Genomic DNA, 20257 nt, shown 5'->3' on the forward strand with positions numbered 1-20257 from the left:
TAGAGGGACAAACGCTATTGTAATAACTAATTGGATCTGGTGTGATGTACCTGTCGCCATAGAAAAAAACTGACTGAGGGGTCTGATATACCTATAATATACTTTCTAACATAGAAAGTATATTATAGTGCATTTGTATTGTGCAGCAGTTGTGTGCGGTTCTGCTGTGATAACGCAGGTATATCGAGGGACAAACATTATTGGAACAGATATTTGCAACGGTTGTGATATACCTGTTGCTTCCACCCAATATTGATTGAAGCCTGCGATACACCGGCTTCCACAGAATACTGATTGAGGGGTGCGACATACCTGCTTCCACCAAATTTTGATTCAGGGGCTCTATATACCTGTTTCCACAAAATACTGATTGAGGGGTGCGATATACCTGCTTCTACAAAATACTGTTTAAGGGGTTCTATATACCTGCCTCCAAAAAATACTGATTGAGGGGTGTGATATACCTGCTTCCACAAAATACTGATTTAGGGGTTTGATATACCTGCTTCCACAAAATACAGATTGAGGGATGCGATATAACTGCTTCCACCAAATATTGATTCAGGTGTTCTATATACCTGTTTCCACAAAATAATGATTGAGGGGTGCGATATACCTGCTTCCACAAAAAACTGATTGAGGGGTGTGATATACCTGCTTCCACAAAAAACTGATTAAGGGGTTTGATATACCTGCTTCCACCAAATATTGATTGAGGCCTGCGATACACCGGCTTCCACAAAATACTGATTGATATACCTCCTTCCACAAATACTGCTCTTCTCTAGGGACTTTGGCACAGGGTCATTTTGAAAATGACAGGCAGAGGAAGAGGCAGGCCATTCCGCAGTGGTGGCAGGGGTCGGGCAGGTGCACCAGGCCGGAGCCTAAATGGGAAATTGGAGAAGGGGCGTGTGATTACGTCAAAGGATGCACCGGAATTGGTTGAGTGGCTCACTCATATTTCCGCTTCTGCACCCTCCTCACTTTCTGCTGTGTGCACCCCCAAAGACACCACCACTACCACTATAGCCCCTCCACTCGAGTCAGAGGAATTATTTTCCCATCCATTTCCAGACCTTACCGATGCGCAGCCATTCTAGGCATTGGATGAGGAAGAGGAGGTAGCAACAGCCTCCACCCAGCGGTCTGACGACAGTACCCAGATCAGCCAAGGAGGGTGGTCCCCGCTGTTGCTGCCTTCTCCGATATCTCTAATGTCCGTGGTGGTGAAGGTGACGATGATGACGTGTCAATGGATATCACGTGGGTGCCCACAAAAGAGGAAGAGGAGGGGAGTTCAGAGGGAGAGACAGAGCAGCAGATAGGGAGGAGAAGGAGAAAAAGCAGGCAGAACTCAGGAGGCAAAAAGCAGACTGCAAATGTATCTGGAGCGAGCCATCCACCATGCACGTCTTGCGCTCCCAGGATGCCGGCACATGGCTCCACAGTGTGGGATATTTTTAACATGTCAGCTACTGTCATGGAAGGTGAGGAAAGGGAAGCAAACCAAACACAATAAAATTAAACAAAACAGCAGGCTACGCCCCACAGCTAGGGAACAGGGAAAGGTCACCTCCTGACAATCCCTGAGCCTTTCCCTGACTGCTACCAACATGAACAAATCTCGATGGTAGAGGTGTTCATGCACGCAAACCTAGGCCCTGCTGCAACTGACACAAACCCTCAGCTAGGGAACAGGCGAAAAGACAACCAGCTCCTTCCACAAGACGAAGGATCTCACATCTACCTAATGCCTAGCCAATACAAACAACAGAAGGGAAGGAAGGAGGACTTAACTGAAGACAAACTGGAAGCAAAAGATCCACCAAACACCAGCAGAGAACTCCAGGAGAACCTATACACCGCAAGGGCTATAGTGAGAGGCAGGTATAAATAGCATCACTAACAAATGAGCAGAACCTCTGAGGGGGTGGGATCCTGCCCAAAGCCACAACAAAGCAATCTGTCAGATAGATTCACGTGCAGCAAGTCTGATAGATCTTCTCAGAACACTCGCAGGGCATGACAGCTGCTGACAATAGTGTTGCCATCTGCAGCCTAGGCTGTTAACGCATAAGTCGTGGTAGGCTCAACACTTACCTAGGGACGACCGCCTTAAGAAGGCACCTGACTTCCCATCACCGAGCTCAGTGGAAGCTATACCATTAGAACCCACAAAGCCACACTCCTGGTGCTCCACGTCCTGCCTCTTCTCCTCTCTCCTCCCATTTGTCCTCCACCTTCTACCGTGCCATTGTCGCGTTCATCTGGCAAAAGGCAGGCTACTGTGGACCAAATGTTCGAGCGTAAACAGTTGATGATGCAGAATAACCCTCTTGGCCAATAGCTGACTGCTAGCTTGTCGGAACTGCTAGCCCACCAACTACTGCCATATAAACTGGTGGACTTGGAGGCCTTTAGAAAATTTTTGGCTATTGGCACACCGCAATGGAAGGTCCGCGGAGGGAAATATTTCTCCCAGAAGGGCATCCCAGACGTATATAGCCACGTTCAGCAGCAATTGAATATATCTCTGGCACACAGTGTCGGTGCCAAAATATATCTGACCAAAGACACATGGTCTAGCAAACGCAGGCAGGGAAGGTACATAACTTTTACTGCCCACTGAATGAACCTTCTGACGGCCGTCAAGCATGTAACCCGTGGCACCCGTGTGGATTTGGGGTTACCACCACGGATTGCATGCAGGCCTGCCTCTTCTTCTCCTCCTCCTACTTCATCCTACGTCTCCTCCTCGGCTGACTCCTCCATTTCCACTGCTACCGCCTCTTCCGCTGCACCCCCCCAAGCTCCCCAGAACCTATTCGACATGCCAGGTGAGACGTTGCCATGCTGCGGCTGTTGTGCCTGGAAACCAAGAGCCACACCGTTCCTGCACTACTTTCAGCTCTGCGGTCACAGGCCGATCAGTTGCTAAACCCGCTCAATTTGACAGTTGGTAAAGTGGTGTGCGACAACAGTGGCAATCTGCTGAGCGCACTGAAAAAGGGCAAAATGGCACACGTGCTGTGCATGGCACACTTTCTGAACTTAGTTGTGCAGCGATTCGTTGCCAAATACCCCGGGGTCCAGGTTGTCTTGCGGCAGGCCAGGAAAATCTCTGGCCATTTTAGAAGATCTTACACGGCCATGGCTGCCCGTCAGATGTCTGATTTGTGACAGCCCGACGTGCTGGAACTTCACCTTGTATATGCTTGATAAGCTGCTCCAGTAGCAACGTGCCGTTAACAACTAACTGTACGAACTCTGCAGCAGGACAGGTTTTGGGGAGCTTGGTTTCTTTTCACCGCGCTAGTGGCTGCTCATTCGTGACGCATGCAGACTTCTGCGGCCATTTGATGAGATCACCAAACTGGTCAGTCGCAGCCAGGTCACCATCAGTGCCTTCTTTCTGGAGCGTGTATTGCATCGTGTCATTGATCAAGCCGTCGAGGAACAGGAGCTGGAAGATGAGAAAGTCACAATGCTGAACAAATTCCCAGGAGGGGCTACTCCATCTGAGACAAGTCAGCAGGAGTCTGAAGAGGAGTCAGAGGATGGTGGCTGGGGGGAGGAGAAGAAGCAAGAAGCACAGGCTTTAAACTTTTCGGTGATCCCTGGTGTTGTCAGTGGCTGGGGGGAGGAGACCAAGGACAACATTCTCCTGGGCGATTAGCAGGAGCCAGGGTGCTTCACAGCTTCCAATTTAGTGCAAATAGGGGCCTTCATGCTCCAGTGTTTGAAGAGGGACCCCCGTATAAAAAGCCTAAACTGCAAGGACCAGTACTGGGTGGCAACGTACTTAGATTCCCGGTACAAACACAAAATGGCGGACATGTTACCAGCATCAAAGAGGACTGTCAGAATGCAGCATTTCCAGGCCTTGCTGCGAGAGATGCTGTATTCTGCTGTTGCGGGTGCTACCAGAGTAATTTCCACCCAGAGCGAAACAGCAAGTAGAGGGCGGTTTGAAGATGTGTTGGTCACTTCGGATATCAGATAATTTTTGCAGCCAACCCATCGAAAACCGCCCACTAGATCCAGCCTCAGGGAACTCCTAGACCGACAGATGTCTGACTACATTGGGTTAACAGCCGATGTGGACGCTCTGAAAAGCAAGGAACCCCTGGACTACACAATTTGCCATGGAACTCTTGGCTTATGAATATACACCGGCATAAAAGGCATTTTCTGTCAGGTGAATGCCTAATTTTTGCGGCCTGTACTGGCCTACAGTAAAATTGTTATCCACTGACTGTCTAATATACCTCCAGCCACATAATCAATTGTTCTTTTCTGTCAGGTGAATGCCTAATTTTTGGGGCCTGTACTCCACTGGCCTACAGTAAAATTGTTATTTAGTGACCGCCTAATGTACCTCTAGCCACATAATCACTTCTTCTTTTCTGTCAGGTGAATGCCTAATTTTTGGGGCCTGTACTCCACTGGCCTACAGTAAAACATCCCGGCCGATGTTCGTCCATCACTATACCCAGTACACAAAGCACCTATTCAGCATCTATACAGTATGCACACAGTACCCACGTTGCGTATATACAGTACACACATCACCTATTCAAAAAGAGAAGACTTCCCAGATCTTATTGTATTTACTAGCCGTAGTAGATTTCCTACTACCCAAAAGACCTCGACCTAACCATATCCCCCTTTCAGTCTCCACGCTGCCAGGTGCAAGATTTTTGGTTTGGGATGTAGAATCGGGCCCTGATACAATAGATCCTCCCGAGGAGGCAGAATCCGGGGGGGGGCGGGGCTATCGCTAAGTCTAGCAGGTTGGAGTACCAGGATCTTTTCGGCCATACTGGGGCAATCAGGGTAATTATAGCTTTTTCCCTCTGGACTTTCTTTAGGACTTGCGGAATTAGGGAAAAAGGACGGAAGGCATAACCTTCCTCCTGTGACCAATCCTGCGCCAATCCGTCTAGGGCTGTTGGATTGTCCGAACGGTTCAGGGAGAAGAATCTCTCTACTTTTTTGTTCTTCCCGGAGGCAAAGAGGTCTACCGTGGGGAGGCCAAATTTTTGAGCTAACTGGGAGAATACCTCTGGGTTTAGACACCAATCTCCCTGTTTTAGCTGGACGCGGCTCAGAAAATCGGCCACTATGTTCTCCTTCCCTTTAATGTGGACTACAGGGACAGATGTTTCTGTTCTGCCTGCTGACAAAGTTTTGCCAGAGAGGGTACACTTGTTCCCCCTTGATGATTGACATATGCGACTGTCGTTGAGTTGTCCGAGTATAGGATTATTTTCTTGTGGGATATGCCCGGAACTACTGATTTTAACGCCATTTCCACTGCTTTTAGCTCTTTGAAGTTTGAGGTGGCTTTCCTAGTGTTCAAATCCCACCTCCCCTGCCAGGCTTTTGTTCTTGGAGTGAGCCCCCCACCCCCACGGGCTGACATCCATAGTTATCAGTATCGGATCCTGAAAAGACCAGGGTACCCCTGCTGAAAGATTCTCTGGCACCGTCCACCAAAGGAGGAGAGACATCCTTGCTTCCGAGGATAAATGGAAAGTCCGATCTAATGACTGTTTGCAACCTTCCCATTGTTGAAGGATGCAGGACTGTAGTTTCCTCATATGGGCCTACGCATATGGGACCGCCGGAATTGTTGTGTCAGGTGGCCCAGTACTGCCATTGCCTTTCTGAAAGAGCAGAGGTAAGACCTGAAGAGATCCCAAACGTGTTCCCTGACGGAAATGATCTTGGTAGATGGAAGGAACGTTTTTTCTACCCGGGAATCTAAGAGGATGCCTAAAAACACACAGGTCTGAGATGGTGACAGGCAAGACTTTTCCCAATTTATTTTCCAGCCCAGGTTCTTTAACAGGGAGCAGGAAACACTGATGTTTTGGTTTAATTTTTCTTTTGTTTGGGAAATAAACAGGAAATCGTCTAGATATGGCAGTAACGACACCCCTGACAATCTTAGAAAGGAAGCCACCTCCGCAATCACTTTCGTAAAGATTCTGGGGGCTTGCGAAACCTGAACCTAGACCGTCATTCTTAAAAACTTTTGGGAGGATGCATGAATTGGTACATGGTAATATGTGTCCTCTAAGTCCAGAGTCGCCATCCAGTAATCTCTTGATAGGAGTTCTATGGTTGATCTTATGGTCTCCATACGAAACTTCTTGTATTTGAGAAACTTGTTTAGTTTCTTTAAGTTTAGGATTACTCGGAAGGGGCCATTGGGTTTTCTCACTAAAAAAAGAGGAGAGTAAAATCCCTTGCCCTTCTCTGCCTGTGGAACCGGGACTACCACCCCCTTGCGCAGAAGAAATAAGATCTCTGACTCCAAGGCCTGTCTTTTGATCTGGTCTTTGGGTCAGTCTGTTTGAACAAATGAATCCCGGGGAAGGGTCAGAAATTCCAGCCGGAAACCTTCTCCAATCCCCCCAGGATCCAACTGTTTTTGGTTACTGTTCTCCAGGCTGGGAGAAAAAGAGATAATCTTCCCCCCACCTGGCACTCAGCGTCATTGCTTATCCTTAGACCTTGGGTCCTGGGGCTTAAAAAGGAAACCTCCGGATTTCTTAGGAAATCTATCCTTTTCCCTTCTATCGTACTGTCTACCCCTCTGTTTTTTACTCTGGTATTTAAAAAAGGGGGGCAGTTGGGGAACCGGAAAGCCCTTCTTTTTATCTGAGGCTCCTTCAAGTATGTCGTCAAGAGAAGACCCCAAAAGTCTGTAACCTTCACAATGGATGGAGCAGAGTCTGGTCTTCGAGCCCTGATCCGCTTTCCAGGATTTCAGCCAGATAGCTCTCCTAGCCGCATTAGACATGGCGGACGATCTGACCGAAAATCTAATCATATCCGTGGAGGCATCTGCTAGAAAGTCAGCGGCTTTAAAAAAAGGTAGGAAGGGAAGCTAAAAATTCCTCTCTTGGCTTTTTTTCTCTGAGATGCTGTTCTAGCTGTGATCTTGGGAACCAAGGAGGCTACGACTGCTGGTCTCAGGCAGGCAGAGGTCGATTCCCATGCCCTTTTTTTAAAATAAATATCTGCTTTTTTGTCTAATGGGTCTGACAGGCTACCCAAATCATCAAACGGCAATGCAGATTTCTTGGCGATCTTTGCTACCGGGGCATCTACTGTAGGGGCCTTGTCCCAAATAGCTGCTACTTTTTCTTCAAAGGGATATTTCCTTTTAACTGAATTTGGGATACAAAAATTTCCTGTCAGGATTTTTCCATTCCTTTTTAATTAACACTTGGAGATTTTCTTGAATGGTGAAGACCCTATGCTTCCTGGGGCCTAATCCCTGAAAAGCTAGGTCTGCTGTTGACTTAGGCTGTTTCACATCCTCAAGTTGCATTGTCGCTCTGACAGCTTTAAGTAGGTTTTGAGTGTCCTCAGGTGTAAATAGGCAACTCCCTGCTTCCTCATCTTCTGATGATGTAGCGTCGTTAGAAAATAACTGACCCGCTTCCCTTTCTTCCACGTCCGAGAGGTCTACATCAGAATCCCTAACATCCGGGGACTTGTCTGGTGACCTAGGGCGACCCTTATTAAATGATTTTAAGGAGGCCCTGACCTCGGATCGTATCAAGGACCTCATATTTCTGGAGAGGCTCTGAGACTCCTCCGCCACCAGTTTATCAATACATGGCGTGCATAACGGCTTAGAATAAGAAGATGCTAGGGCCACTCTGCATCCCGCACTCTTTATGCTTTGCATTTGAAGCCGCCTTATTGGGGGTCTTTGCAACCTAAAACAAGTCAAACAACACCCTATTAATAAAAAGATCAATCTCACCAGCCGATCTTTGTCCCCACTCCTCAGGAACGGTACCGGACTAGCGGGTCTCGAGGGTTCCAGGCGTTTGGCGCGTCTATCTGCTGGCTCTGTCATCCTGGAAGAATGGAGCCTCTTTAGCACAGCACTGTGTGCTACATCAGCTGGCTGGATTCCCCCGCAGCCCCATTTATATTTAACGGACGCGCCTAGGCTAGTCCGGTGCTTTTTCCCGACTTCCGGGTTAAGCCCCGCCCTGCACGCCGGAGGTGTGCGCATGTGCAGACGCCTCCCAGCGCCCGACAGGAACTGGGCAAAACGCCGTACAGCATGAGGGAAGCCGCCTGAACACGGCCACAGCGGCGCCCTCGGGATCGGCGCCGGAATGCAGGCTTTAGGCAGCAGCTCTCAGAGCGTTTTCAGCCGCCTGGGAAAGGCCCCACACCGGATCAAAACCTGGGCCTCCCCCAAGCTGCAGGTAAGAACCATCTTCAATCTTCCCAGGAACTTCCTATCCGGAGGACAGGAAACCTGAACTGGTGCTTGGTGGGGGTGTGAACCTTTTATCTTCTCAGGTTTCCTGTCCCGGATGGGAGGTCCCTGGTCGCATGGGGTGCCGTCATGGGTGAGGGGAAAAATGTTGGTATTGCCACGTCTGAAAATGTCTGAGATGCTAAAATATAAAAATATTTATTGTTCACAGTGAAGGCCGTAAAAGGAATATATCTATTTTGTATCTTTGTAAGGCTACACTGGCGTTTTGGCTTTCCATTTCTGAGATCCATTCAGGGCTCTTACAAGCGGTCCAAAACAGATCAGTTTTGCCCTAATGCATTCTGAATGGAAAAGGATCCGCTCAGAATGCATCCATCAGTTCAGTCTCCATTCCGCTCTGGAGGCGGACACCACTGCTTGCAGCGTTTTGGTGTCCGTCTGACGAAGCTGAGCCAAACAGATCTGTTCTGAAACACAATGTAAGTCAATGGGGACGGATCCGTTTTCTATGACACAATAGAAAACGGATCCGTCTTGCATTGACTTTCAATGGTGTTCAAGATGGATCCGTCTTGGCTATGATAATACAAAACGATAATACAAACGGATCCTTCTGAACAGATGCAGATGGTTGCATTATCTGAACGGATCCATCTGTGCAGATCCATGACGGAGTGTGAAAGTAGCCTAATCATACTGTCCAGGCGAATAAGGTTGTCCTGTCATTTTAATGGGGTTATCCAAGACTATTAAATGTCCCCCACATGCAAGGCCCCTCACAATAAATATACTTACCTGGGTCCCCGCACCCTGCACCACTCTTGGTCCCCACACTGCCGCTTCTCCACGTGCACGGATAAAAACCTCTGGTGTCGGGGAAGGGGGGGGGGGAGCAACCAATGGCAGGCGGGGATGGGGACGAGCCTCCCTAGCATCGCGCGTGATGTGAGGGGCCGGGCATAAGGGGTGCATTTAATAGTCTTAGATAACCCCTTTAAAGTGTAACTGCCACTTTACTACCAAAAATGTGTGTCCTCTCACATACAGCTAACCAAAGGCAAGCCCTGCAATTACATGAAATCAGTAAGCATTTGTTTTAGCCTCTTCATAGTCACCTGTCATCTCTTCAGTTGCACACTCATTCTCCTCCACACTGATAGGGAGGAGGGGGGTTCTGCTATAGCTTCTCATATCTCTGGTTTGGTACCAGCTAGAGATATGTTTATATTGTTGACATTCAAAGCCTTCAGACAATACCAGAATGACAGCAATCTGTTCAGTACAGGGGAAGATATAACTGATAGAAATCAGGATGCTGTGAATGAAGCTGAAAGTGAAAATAAAAGCAGATTTTAACAGCAATTATTACCGACTCAATTTCTAACAGTGATTTTGTAACGGGGTGCCGAAGGCGCACTCGGTCTCCCATCAGCCGCAGACCTGCTGCTTAGCTTCGGGAGCGAGGATCTGTGTTTGGCCTCGTTCCCAGGGCGGCTTTTGAGTGCCAAGCTGATCACTCGGTGCTCGACTTGTCTGTCTGTCGGTCATGTGATGCTGGCCACGTCACATGACCCTCACTCCCCACTATAAATACAGGTGGCCTGCTGGCTACAGGTTGCCTGTAATTTTCGTCCTATGGGCTGTGTACTTTATTGTTATTAAGCTACCTCTGGAATTGAACCTCGATCCGCCTCTTGACACCTCTTCTGCCTGCTACCTGTACCTTGACGCTACCGCTCGGATTTTGACCTCGGATTTTGCCTCTTCCCTTGTTCTGACATGACCTCCTGGACGGACCTCGGCTAGTTGACCCGCCTCGCCTTCCGTTTTTGTTCTACCGCTTGTCTGCTTATTGGAACTTCTCAGTGGCTGTCCTTTTCCCTGCTGTCTCTTTCTCTCTGCTTGCACTTAGTAGGTTAGGGACTGTCACCCAGTTGCGCTCCGTCACCTAGGGCAGGTGGTGTAAGTAGGCAGGGACAGGGGACCGGGTGGCAACTCAGGGGGTGCACCTCCGCTGTTGATTCGCGTGACTCTACCCAAGACAGATTTCTCCTCTGTTGCTTGAACTTTAGCTGTCATTCTGGTCTAAAGTAGCCCTAACCCTCCACTTTCTGTCCCAGCCCAGGTACTCAGGGCTGAGCTCCTCCTCCCAATTCTCTCCCCAGCACTCAGGGCTATGCTCCTCCTCCCAGTGCACTCCCCAGTACAGGACTAAGCTCCTCCTCCCAGTGCTCTCCCCAGCAGTCAGGGCTGAGCTCCTCCTCCCAGTGCTCTCCACAGCACTCAGGGCTGTGCTCCTCTCCCCAGCACTCAGGGCTAAGCTTCTCCTCCCAGTGCAATACCATATTGTGGCACAAAATACCGCCCCAGCAGAGCCAAATATCTCAGTGCAACACAATAAACAGTTCCAGCAGCATCCAAAACCTCAGTGCAGCACAAAACACCTCAACCGAAGCTGCCCTTCTGTGGTGGTCAGCGCCAGTTGCGATGTTCTGTCCTCCTACTTCAACGAATCAGGAGGGTACCTGAACGCCCCCAGCGTTATTTAACTATGAGTGCAACAGATCATTACTTACCTGGCTGGCAGCTTTGAAGAGGGCTCAGGTGGCCCCCTGGGCATCGGCCCACCGAGTAATTTTTCTGTAAGGTCTATGGCCAATCGGCCCCTGGCCATCACTTTATGAGATAGGAATACCAATACCTCCCAACAGTCCCGGATATGGTAGGGCAGTCCCAGATTTCGGTGGCTGTCCAGCGGTCTGAGGCACATCCTGCTTTCAACTGTATCTGAGTCCTGAGGATGCAGATACAGTTGAATGCAATGGTGAAGCAGCTCACTGGCCTGCGGTCCCCAGCAAGCCTGATGCTGTGACACATCGCACCTGCTGGGCGTGTAGGCTGGGGAATCCTCCCGATGCCTCCAGATCACCTGCATTAAGGCCGTGACCAAGGTCCTGCTGGACCGAAACGTTGGCCATTTGCAATATAAATGATCCTACCTGGGATGGACAATTAATAAATGAATTAATTTTGAATATCCAATATCGAGTGCCGTGGTTTCTACATATTTTGATTGATTTTTTCCACTGAGCACCGACAGCGACACACAAGGAGTGCCATCCACTACAATTATCATATAGGCTGGGGAATCACCCTGTGCTGGGGAACCGGGCGAGATGAGTATTTCCATTTTTTCTTTAATTTATTCACTAGGGGCACAACTACTGTGTGGTGGCACAATGTGGGCATATCTGTGTGGTGTGGTAACTACTGTATGGGGCGCACAAGCATCTAATAATTACCATGCGGGGCACTAAAGGGACTGGGTGTGGGTATATATATATATATATATATACACACACACACATTAGGCGGAGTGGAGTAGGGGATGTAGCTTAGTAGAATAAAAATATTCTACTGTTAATTGCCCCTCTTTGGCCATTTTAAACTTTGGGAATACCCCTTTAAGCATACAGTCAGTACTCTGCAGCTCCCATAGCATAGCATTTATATTACATTTTCTTTAATCAGAATATGGCGTTTTGCTCATGTAGTGACACAGCCTTCCCGCCAATTCTCCTCACATCACTTTCATTTCTCAGAAACGAAACCCCTTGGTACATTTCTCCACCAGAGGATATCTGCAGAAGCTCCCCACCCCCACGCCCTCTCTTTGGCAATGTGACTACTAGACGGTCCCTGCCGGCGGTCACGTGACCAAAGTGAAGTTCCCGGAGTTTACGTCAGGTTCCCGGGGCCGCTCTGAGGAAGCGACAGGAAGAAACTCCCGGTACTGTGAGTGAACGCTGTGTGGGGGTGGGACGTTCCCGCGCTTCTCACTCCTGGACCAATTTGAGACTGTCCCTGGCCTTAACCCTCTGCACCCCGCTCAGTGACAGGAGGCTCCCTCCGGCTGGGAGGTCTTGCTGAGATCCATGCAGCTCCCGGCCAGCAGAGGGCGCGTCTGTGCTAAGGGGCTGTGTTGGCTGCTGTATCTGTAAGGGCCTGTTCACACAGGACAGATTTTGTTGCTGAAATGTCTGCCATAAAAATCAGTTCTATTCACCTGAATGAGGTCCTTTTCTTGCGACAAGGACATGGATTTCTGCAAGCCTCAGGCACAGGGATTTTCTGCAACAAAATCTGCTGCATGTGAAGGCATCCAAAGAGCTCCTGCACCCGACCATAGCCAAACATGGATACCGGCCACATGTGTTCTGTGTTTTGCGGAAGGGAACGTCCTGTCCTCTGTAGAACTGTGCTATGCTTGTCCGTAAAACAGACGAGAATAGGACGTGCTCTATTTTTTTGTGGGTGCCATGGAACGGAGCCGGTGTGTCCGCATCTTTTGCGTCCCCATTAAAGTGAATGGGTACACATCTGACCCGCACAAACTACGGAATGAGCCCCAAGCGGAAGAGGGAATCCTTGCTTTGACTGCTTAGGGTACTTTCACACTTGCCGCAGAGGATTCCGGCAGGCAGTTCCGTCGCCAGAACGGATGGAAACGGATGCATTGGTTAGACGGATCCGGATGTGGATCCATCTGACAAATGCATTGCAATACCAGATCCTTGTTTCCGGTTGTCATCCTGTAATTATCTTTTTCACATTTTTAAAAGACTGCGCATGCGCAGACTGCAAAACCAGATCAGTTTTTCTGGAACACTTGGGGCCAGATCTGGCATTCCGGCAAGTGTTCAGGATTTTTGGCCGGAGAGAAAACTGCAGCATGCTGCGGCCATTCAGAATGCATACGGATAAAACTGATCAGTTCTTTTCCGGTATTGGGCCCCTGTGACGGAACTCAATACCGGAAAAGAAAACCGCTAGTGTGAAAGTACCCTTAGGGGAAAATTAGTATGTATTGGAGGAAATAACGACTCCCAAAAAGGGGTATCCTACAGGGAGGGGGCTGCTGTGCCTCAGGCATCTGTTGGGGGCAGAGTGTGCCGTTAATATTGGGGGCAGCCGTGACCACTGCTTTGACTATTGGGGGTAGTGAAATGTTATAGGCGGATAGTGGGGTTCTCATCTCCTGTTCACACTCATCATTCATCTCATGGTAAAGCTTTCCTTAAGACTACATTCAGACATCCGTAGGTGTTTTGCGGTCTGCAAAACACGGACATCAGCAATGTGCATTTTGCGAACCGCACATCACTGACACTACAATAGAAAATTCCTTTTCTTGTCCGCAGTTGCGGACAAGAATAGCTCATGTTCTATTTTTTCCGGGAACGGAATTGTGGATCCAGAAATGTGGATGCGGACAGCACACTATAACAGCACACTATTTAAAATGAATGGGTCTGCACCCGTTCCGCTAAATTGCGGAACGTATCCGGACCCAAGTTGTGGACGTGTGAATGGACCCTAAGGCTACATTCACACGAATGTACCGTATTTAGTTTCCGTGTCAGTTCCATTTCAGTTCATTTCAATTACCGTATGTCCTTTCCGTAACCCTTCAAAAAAGATAGAGCATGTCCTTTTGCAGACATGCATTGTTACAATGGATCCGCAAAAAAGCAGATGCAACACGGATGTCACATGGACGTCAACCGGATGTTTTGAGGATCCGCATTTTGCAGACCACAAAATACATACGGACGTGTGAATGGACCCTAAAAAGGAGTATCCCCCATTAGAGGTCTGTCTGTACTATTCCTGCATAGCTGGTGACGGGTAGAGCACCATGTGCAGAGAAAACTCAGAAGGGGACACATTGCTAAATCGGCGATGCGGCTCCATCATCCCAGAATTGATGGGGGGGCCCAGAGGTCGGACTCTCACCGATCTCGCATATCCTAGCCATATACCATCCCCTTATTAAATGGCAAAACTCCTTTAGACCACGTTCACATCACCGCTTTGTCATTTCCGTCAGAGATCCCTTATTTTAGACGGGAGAAAAAGTCCTGCAGTCTTTATTCTATAATAACGAATCTGTGGCGGAAAAGAAAAAAATGGATACAAACGGCTCAAAAATGAGCACGATGGATGCTCAAAATACAGGATCTTTTTTTTTTTTTTATTTTTTTTTTCTGTTCTTCTGACGAATCAGAATAACGGAAAACAAAACGGTGGTGTGAACTCGGCCTAAAGATGATGAGACTGCAGAGTTGGGCCTCGGGGATCATGTACACGACTGTGGTTTTTGTCCATGCGGATCGGATGTGGACCCATTCACTTCAATGGGGCCCCAAAACATGCGGACAGCACACCGTGCGCTGTATGTCCATTCCGAGGCCCCACAAAAAAAAAAATAGAACATGTCCTATTCTGGTCTGTGTTGCAGACAAGAATAGGCATTTGTAACAGAGGGCAGGATGTACCGATCTGCAAAATGCGGAATGCACAGGAGCAGTATCCGTGTATTGCGGATCCGTAAAAACCTCTACAGCTGTGTGCATGAGGCCTTAGGCTGGTGATTGCTAAATGATTTGCTCCACCATCTGTCTTTCATGTTACCAGAGTTAGGCCTCATGCACACAACAGTATTTTTTCACGGTCCGCAAAACGGGTTTCCGTTGTTCCGTGATCCGTGTCCGTTTTTTCTTCTGTGTGTCTTCCTTGATTTTTGGAGGATCACCAGACCAGAAAAGTGAAAAAAAAGTCAAGTTTGCCTTGAAAATGATAGGAAAAAAACGGACATGGATCACGGACGCAGATGACAATCTTGTGTGCCTCCGTGTTTTTTCACGGACCCATTGACTTGAATGGGTCCGCGAACCGTTGTCTGTCAAAAAAATAGGACAGGTCATATTTTTTTGACGGATAGGAAACACTGATCGCGGATGACAAACGGTGCATTTTCCGAGTTTTCAAGGGACCCATTGAAAGTCAATGGGTCCGCAGAAAATCACGGAAAATGGAACAACGGACACGGATGCACACAACGGTCGTGTGCATGAGGCCTAAGGCTACTCTTCCGCTATGGAGATCCGTCCCCTTAATTGTCAATGGGGACAAAACTGAACAGAAGGGAACGGGATGCACCAGAATGCACTCCATTCCGTTTCATTGCGTTCCCATGACGCACATGAAAGCGCAGCAAGCAGCGTTTTTGAGTGCGTCTTGGGATGCAGAGTAAGACGGATCTGTCATGACTCACAATGTAAGTCAATGGAGACGGATCTGTTTTCTCGGACAAAAAAGAAAACTGATCCGTCCCCCATTGAACGGATGCAGACGGTTGTATTATTATGACAGAAGGGTTTTCACTGATCCTTGACGGATCCAGCTAAAACGCTAGTGTGAAAGTAGCCTAAGGGTCCATTCACACGTCCGTTGTTTCTTTCCTGATCTGTTCCGTTTTTTGCTGAACAGATCTGGACCAGATCTGGACCCATTCATTTTCAATGGGTCCTGAAAAAAAATCGGAAAGCACAATGTCAGATTTTTTTTTCAGGACCCATTGAAAATGAATGGGTACAGATCTGGTCCAGATCTGTTCAGCAAAAAACGGAACAGATCAGGAAAGAAACAACGGACGTGTGAATGGACCCTTGTGCGGCATGCTGCACTGTTTTGTCTGGTTCTACGATGGAATCTGTGACGTAGGCTCCAGCAGAGGTGTAAACACGGTCTAAGGGTCCATTCACACGTCCGTAGTGTATTGTGGATCTGCAATACACCCGGCTGGCACCCCCATAGAACTGCCTATTCTTGTCCGCAATTGCGGACAAGAATAGAACATGTTCTATTTTTTTCGGATGCCGCGCTCCGGAAGTGCGGATGCGGACAGCACACTATGAATGAATGGAGAATGATTCCGGACCGCTGCGGAACGGATCCGGACCCATTTCACGGACGTGTGAATGGACCCTAAGGCTGGTTTCACATGAGCGAGTCCCATGCATCAGACTCGCAGCGCAGCATAAGTATGCGGCAGCTCCCATCCTGTCCTCCCAGCACTGACGGGGTTGCATAGCATTATATTGCTTTATGATGCTATGTAACCCTTACGCTGGGTTCACACCTGAGCGTTTTACAGCGCGTTCCTACGCGCTGTAAAACGCTCAACAAGAAGAAACCAATGATTCCCTATGGGAATGGTTCTCACCTGGGCGTTTTACAGCGCGTACGATCGCGCTGAAAAAACGCCCGACGCCCCAAGAAGTACATGAGCTTCTTTGGGGCGTCTTGTCGCGCGTTCCCGTACATAGACTTTCGGGAACGCTCAACAATGGGCGTTCGCTTGTCTCTGTATGCGCGATTGCAAACGCCGGTACAATCGCGCATACAGAGCGCTCCATTCAGAACGCTCAGGTCTGAACCCAGCCCGAGGGCTGTTTCACACGAGCGGATGCCGTGTGTGTCATCCGCAGCGTGAATGACAGCCAAGCCCTGCTCCGGACAGCAGAGACACGGAGCATTAACATGATTGATAATGCTCTTTACCTCTCTGTGATCTTTTTACTACTAAATCATGGTGACAACGTTATCTCACTGTGATTTTGTAGTAAAAAGATCACAGAGAGCCAAAGAGCATTATCAGTCATGTTACTGCTCCGTGTCTCTGCTATCTGGAACGGGGCTTGGCCGTCATTCACGCTGCGGATGACACGCGCGGCACCCGCTCGTGTGAAACAGCCCTCACAGTCCTGAAATGCATTGGATAACACTGACAGCATTATGTCAGTGTTATACAATACATTCCAGACCTCCAAGGACCCTTTCACACGAGAGAGATTTCCGTGCTGGTGCAATGCGCGAAGTGAACGCATAGCACCCACGCTGAATCCTGACCCAATTATCTCAATAGGTCTGTGCACATAAACGTTGTTTTTCACGCATCAGTTCTGCGTTCAGGAAAAATCGCAGCATGTTCTATATTCCGCGTTTTTCACAAAGCCCCATAGCAGTGAATTAGGCTTCTGTGAAAAACACATTGCACCCGAATGCAATGCGTTTTTCACTGATGGTCGCTAGGAGATATTGTTTGTAAATCTTCAGGTTCACGCACGTGAAAAAAAACTGATTGCACCCACATGGAAAAAACTGAAGCACGCAACGCAGACAAAACCGACTGAACCTGCTTGCGAAATGGTGCGAGTTTCACTGAGCGCACCCTGAGCACCCAATCCGTATCGTTGGTGTGAAAGAGGTCTAATGGATACATAGCATCTTAAATCAATATAATGCTATGCGACCCCGCCAGTGCTGGGAGGTCAGGACGGGTGCTGCTGCATACTCACTCTGCGACTCCAATGCGTGAGACTCGCTCATTTGAAAGGGGCCTAATAATACAAAAAACCTACGTGTGTTAATATAACCTAATAATATTGTCACCTTTTCTGCGGCAAGATGAAATGTTATACGCTGTGTTCACGTTGCCTTCGGTGTATGCGTTATATGCACAGCTCAGACATATACCTCTGTACACGTGGCATTGTTTTTTTGGTTGGATGCCTCTGCCCTGAAAAGCTTTGGAAAAAAAAAGCTATAGGTTTTATGTTGGGTTAATGGGGTCCCATAGAGGAGTTCAGCGTATGTGCTTGGGAGTCTGCTTAAACATAGAGTAAAAATGCGACCTGGACTTAGCCTAAGAAGTACAGCAGAAGATAAGACCATCCCAACCCTAGGAATGCTTTGTGTATCTTCAGACCACTTAAATGGTGACACAGAAGGCACCACGTGTGACATTTTACAGCAGCCTTCACAGAGGGCATTGAGGACGCTTTTTAGCCCTGGCCTAAGAGATGAGCACTTAGTTATGTACAGTATTGGATGGAGAAAGAAAATTACCTTGGCACATAGCCTTTTCATAAATGTGTGGCGCTTTAATTGAAATATCCCACATAATAGAAGAACATGGACATTCTTTCTGCCTATTGTTCTGTAAAAGGCATTAGGGTTGTTAAGAGAAATTAGAAAAAATAAAATAAAAATCTCGTTCTATAGTTTGCAGCTTGTGGAAACATTTGTATTGACACCTTTTAATGTTTCATTTCCATTAGGGTCTTTAAGGTCTCCAAGATAGAAAAATGCCTCCGAGAAAAAACAAACTGCCTGCTCCTCTGCCGGAAGGCTTAATCGTGACGGACATGAACAAGAAATCCTGGAGACTGGGCAAAAAGCTCGGCCAAGGAGGCTTCGGCTTAATATACCTGGGTAATAATGTATTTTCGTTGTCAGTGTTACTGATGATAAAAGTTTTCAGGCTGGGTTCACACCTGAGCGTTTTACAGCGCGTTCCTACGCGCTGTAAAACGCTCAACAAGGAGAAACCAATGATTCCCTATGGGAATGGTTCTCACCTGGGCGTTTAACAGCGCGTACGATCGCGCTGTAAAACGCCCGACGCCCCAAGAAGTACATGAGCTTCTTTGGGGCATCTTGTCGCCCGTTCCCGTACATAGACTTTCGGGAACGCGCGACAATGGGCGTTCGCTTGTCTCTGTATGCGCGATTGCAAACGCCGGTACAATCTCGCATACAGAGCGCTCCTTTCAGAACGCTCAGGTCTGAATCCAGCGTCAAGGAATGGATCAGAAAAGGGACAGGTTAAAGGGGTTCTCTGGGAATTAAGAAAATGAAAATACTTAAATATTACTTTATTCTAAACATATTCCCAAATACCTTTCATTAGATATAATGGCTCATTTGGTCTAGGGAACAATCATTAGGACAAATAACACAGGAGGACAAGTTATTTCAAAACAATGAAAAGAAGAGCTGCCTCATCCTCCTCTCTGCTCTCCTTGTCAGGGATTATAATCCTGAATACAGATGATAAGGTCTTCAGCTGAAGTTCATGAGGAGACATGATGTACTGACAGGACAGACTGTGGTAATGTGGGGCGGTGGTAATGGAGTCTGCATACAAGTGCTTCTGCCCATCATCCACATCCCACCTCCTCTCTGTACTTCATGTCTCCTCTCAAACTCCATTCCTACATAGAATTAGTTTAAGATCTTATCGGCTGTATTCAGGATCATAATCCCTGACAAGCAGAGCAGAGAGGAGGATGAGGCAGCTCTTTACCTCAGTGTTGTGAAGTAACTTGTTCTGCTTTTGATTAGGACAGGTTTTGTGTGTACTAATAGGATGGTGGCCATTTTATTTCCTCTGATTGCTCCCCAGACAAAACAAGTATAGCCGAAGGTTGAAATGGTGATCTTATTAAAACGTAACTTTTAATTGCTATCAAGATATAAAAAAGTCCCTAAATATAAACAAAATAACAAATGGGTGCAAAAATTACACATGAAAAAAATTGGTACGCGGCGGCACCTGAGAGTATAACCGGTTGTCCTACCGTAACCCAGGTGTCATCCAGTCGTTGTGGATGTTCAGAAGATGTTTGTCGTACTGAAAAGAAATTCTTAGTGGTAGGCACCAGACATGGATGATGGAGGGCTCTAAGTCCCTATTTCACCCTAGGATAGGGATACTAATTTGTCCCTGGTGTCCTAACCACGGAGCACTCGTCCTAAAAAGAACTACCCCGTCCGGAACATTCGCCTTGCACTACTTGGCCCTCTTGTGCCCTAGTGCAGCTAAGCCCTACATGCATGTTTCATGTACAAATCATCAGGGGAACTGTTGTGCAGTCGAGCAGGGCATGAATCACCTGGGATATTATTCCAAGTTGATTCTAACCTTCACACTGAAGATATTCAGGTATAACAGAGTGAGTGGAGGACACTTACAAATAATGAGCCCCTGGTGTGGGATCCATTGTGTATCAGGGCTGAAATAGGTCTAAAGAGACAGGGAGGTCTGCTGATGTGCAGGTCCCTGTAAGACAGCGCCGGGGTATGTCCTGAGGTTATAGTACAACCTGCACATAATTTACAGGCACCTGCACATCAGCAGACCTCCCTGTCTTGCTATATGGCCCCATCTCTTTAGACCTATTTCAGCCCTGATACACAATGGATCCCACATCAGGGGCTCATTTTACTGATGGTTGCTAGAAGATGTAGATTGCTATCCAGATAGAATCCTGATAGGGAAAAAACGGACACGCTGAACGCAGTCAC

The 20257-nt window shown here is 47.9% G+C and overlaps 1 protein-coding gene across 5 annotated transcripts in view; it reads left to right on the top strand.

Annotated features, from left to right (window-relative positions):
• Nucleotides 1–11884: 11884 nt before the first annotated feature.
• Nucleotides 11885–20257, top strand: part of VRK2 (VRK serine/threonine kinase 2) — an 81918-nt gene continuing 73545 nt past the window's right edge. The window contains exons 1-2 of one of the 5 annotated variants that reach the window (XM_044291821.1): nt 11885–12058; nt 18229–18382. In XM_044291821.1, the coding sequence (XP_044147756.1) occupies nt 18256–18382 (127 nt within the window). In that variant the 5' untranslated portion in view covers nt 11885–12058; nt 18229–18255. The remainder of the gene's footprint in view (nt 12059–18228; nt 18383–20257) is intronic. The other 4 variants (XM_044291819.1, XM_044291820.1, XM_044291817.1 and 1 more) reach the window with 4 other exon arrangements.

Source organism: Bufo gargarizans, chromosome 4, assembly GCF_014858855.1.
Source record: "Bufo gargarizans isolate SCDJY-AF-19 chromosome 4, ASM1485885v1, whole genome shotgun sequence".
Lineage (NCBI taxonomy): Eukaryota > Metazoa > Chordata > Amphibia > Anura > Bufonidae > Bufo > Bufo gargarizans.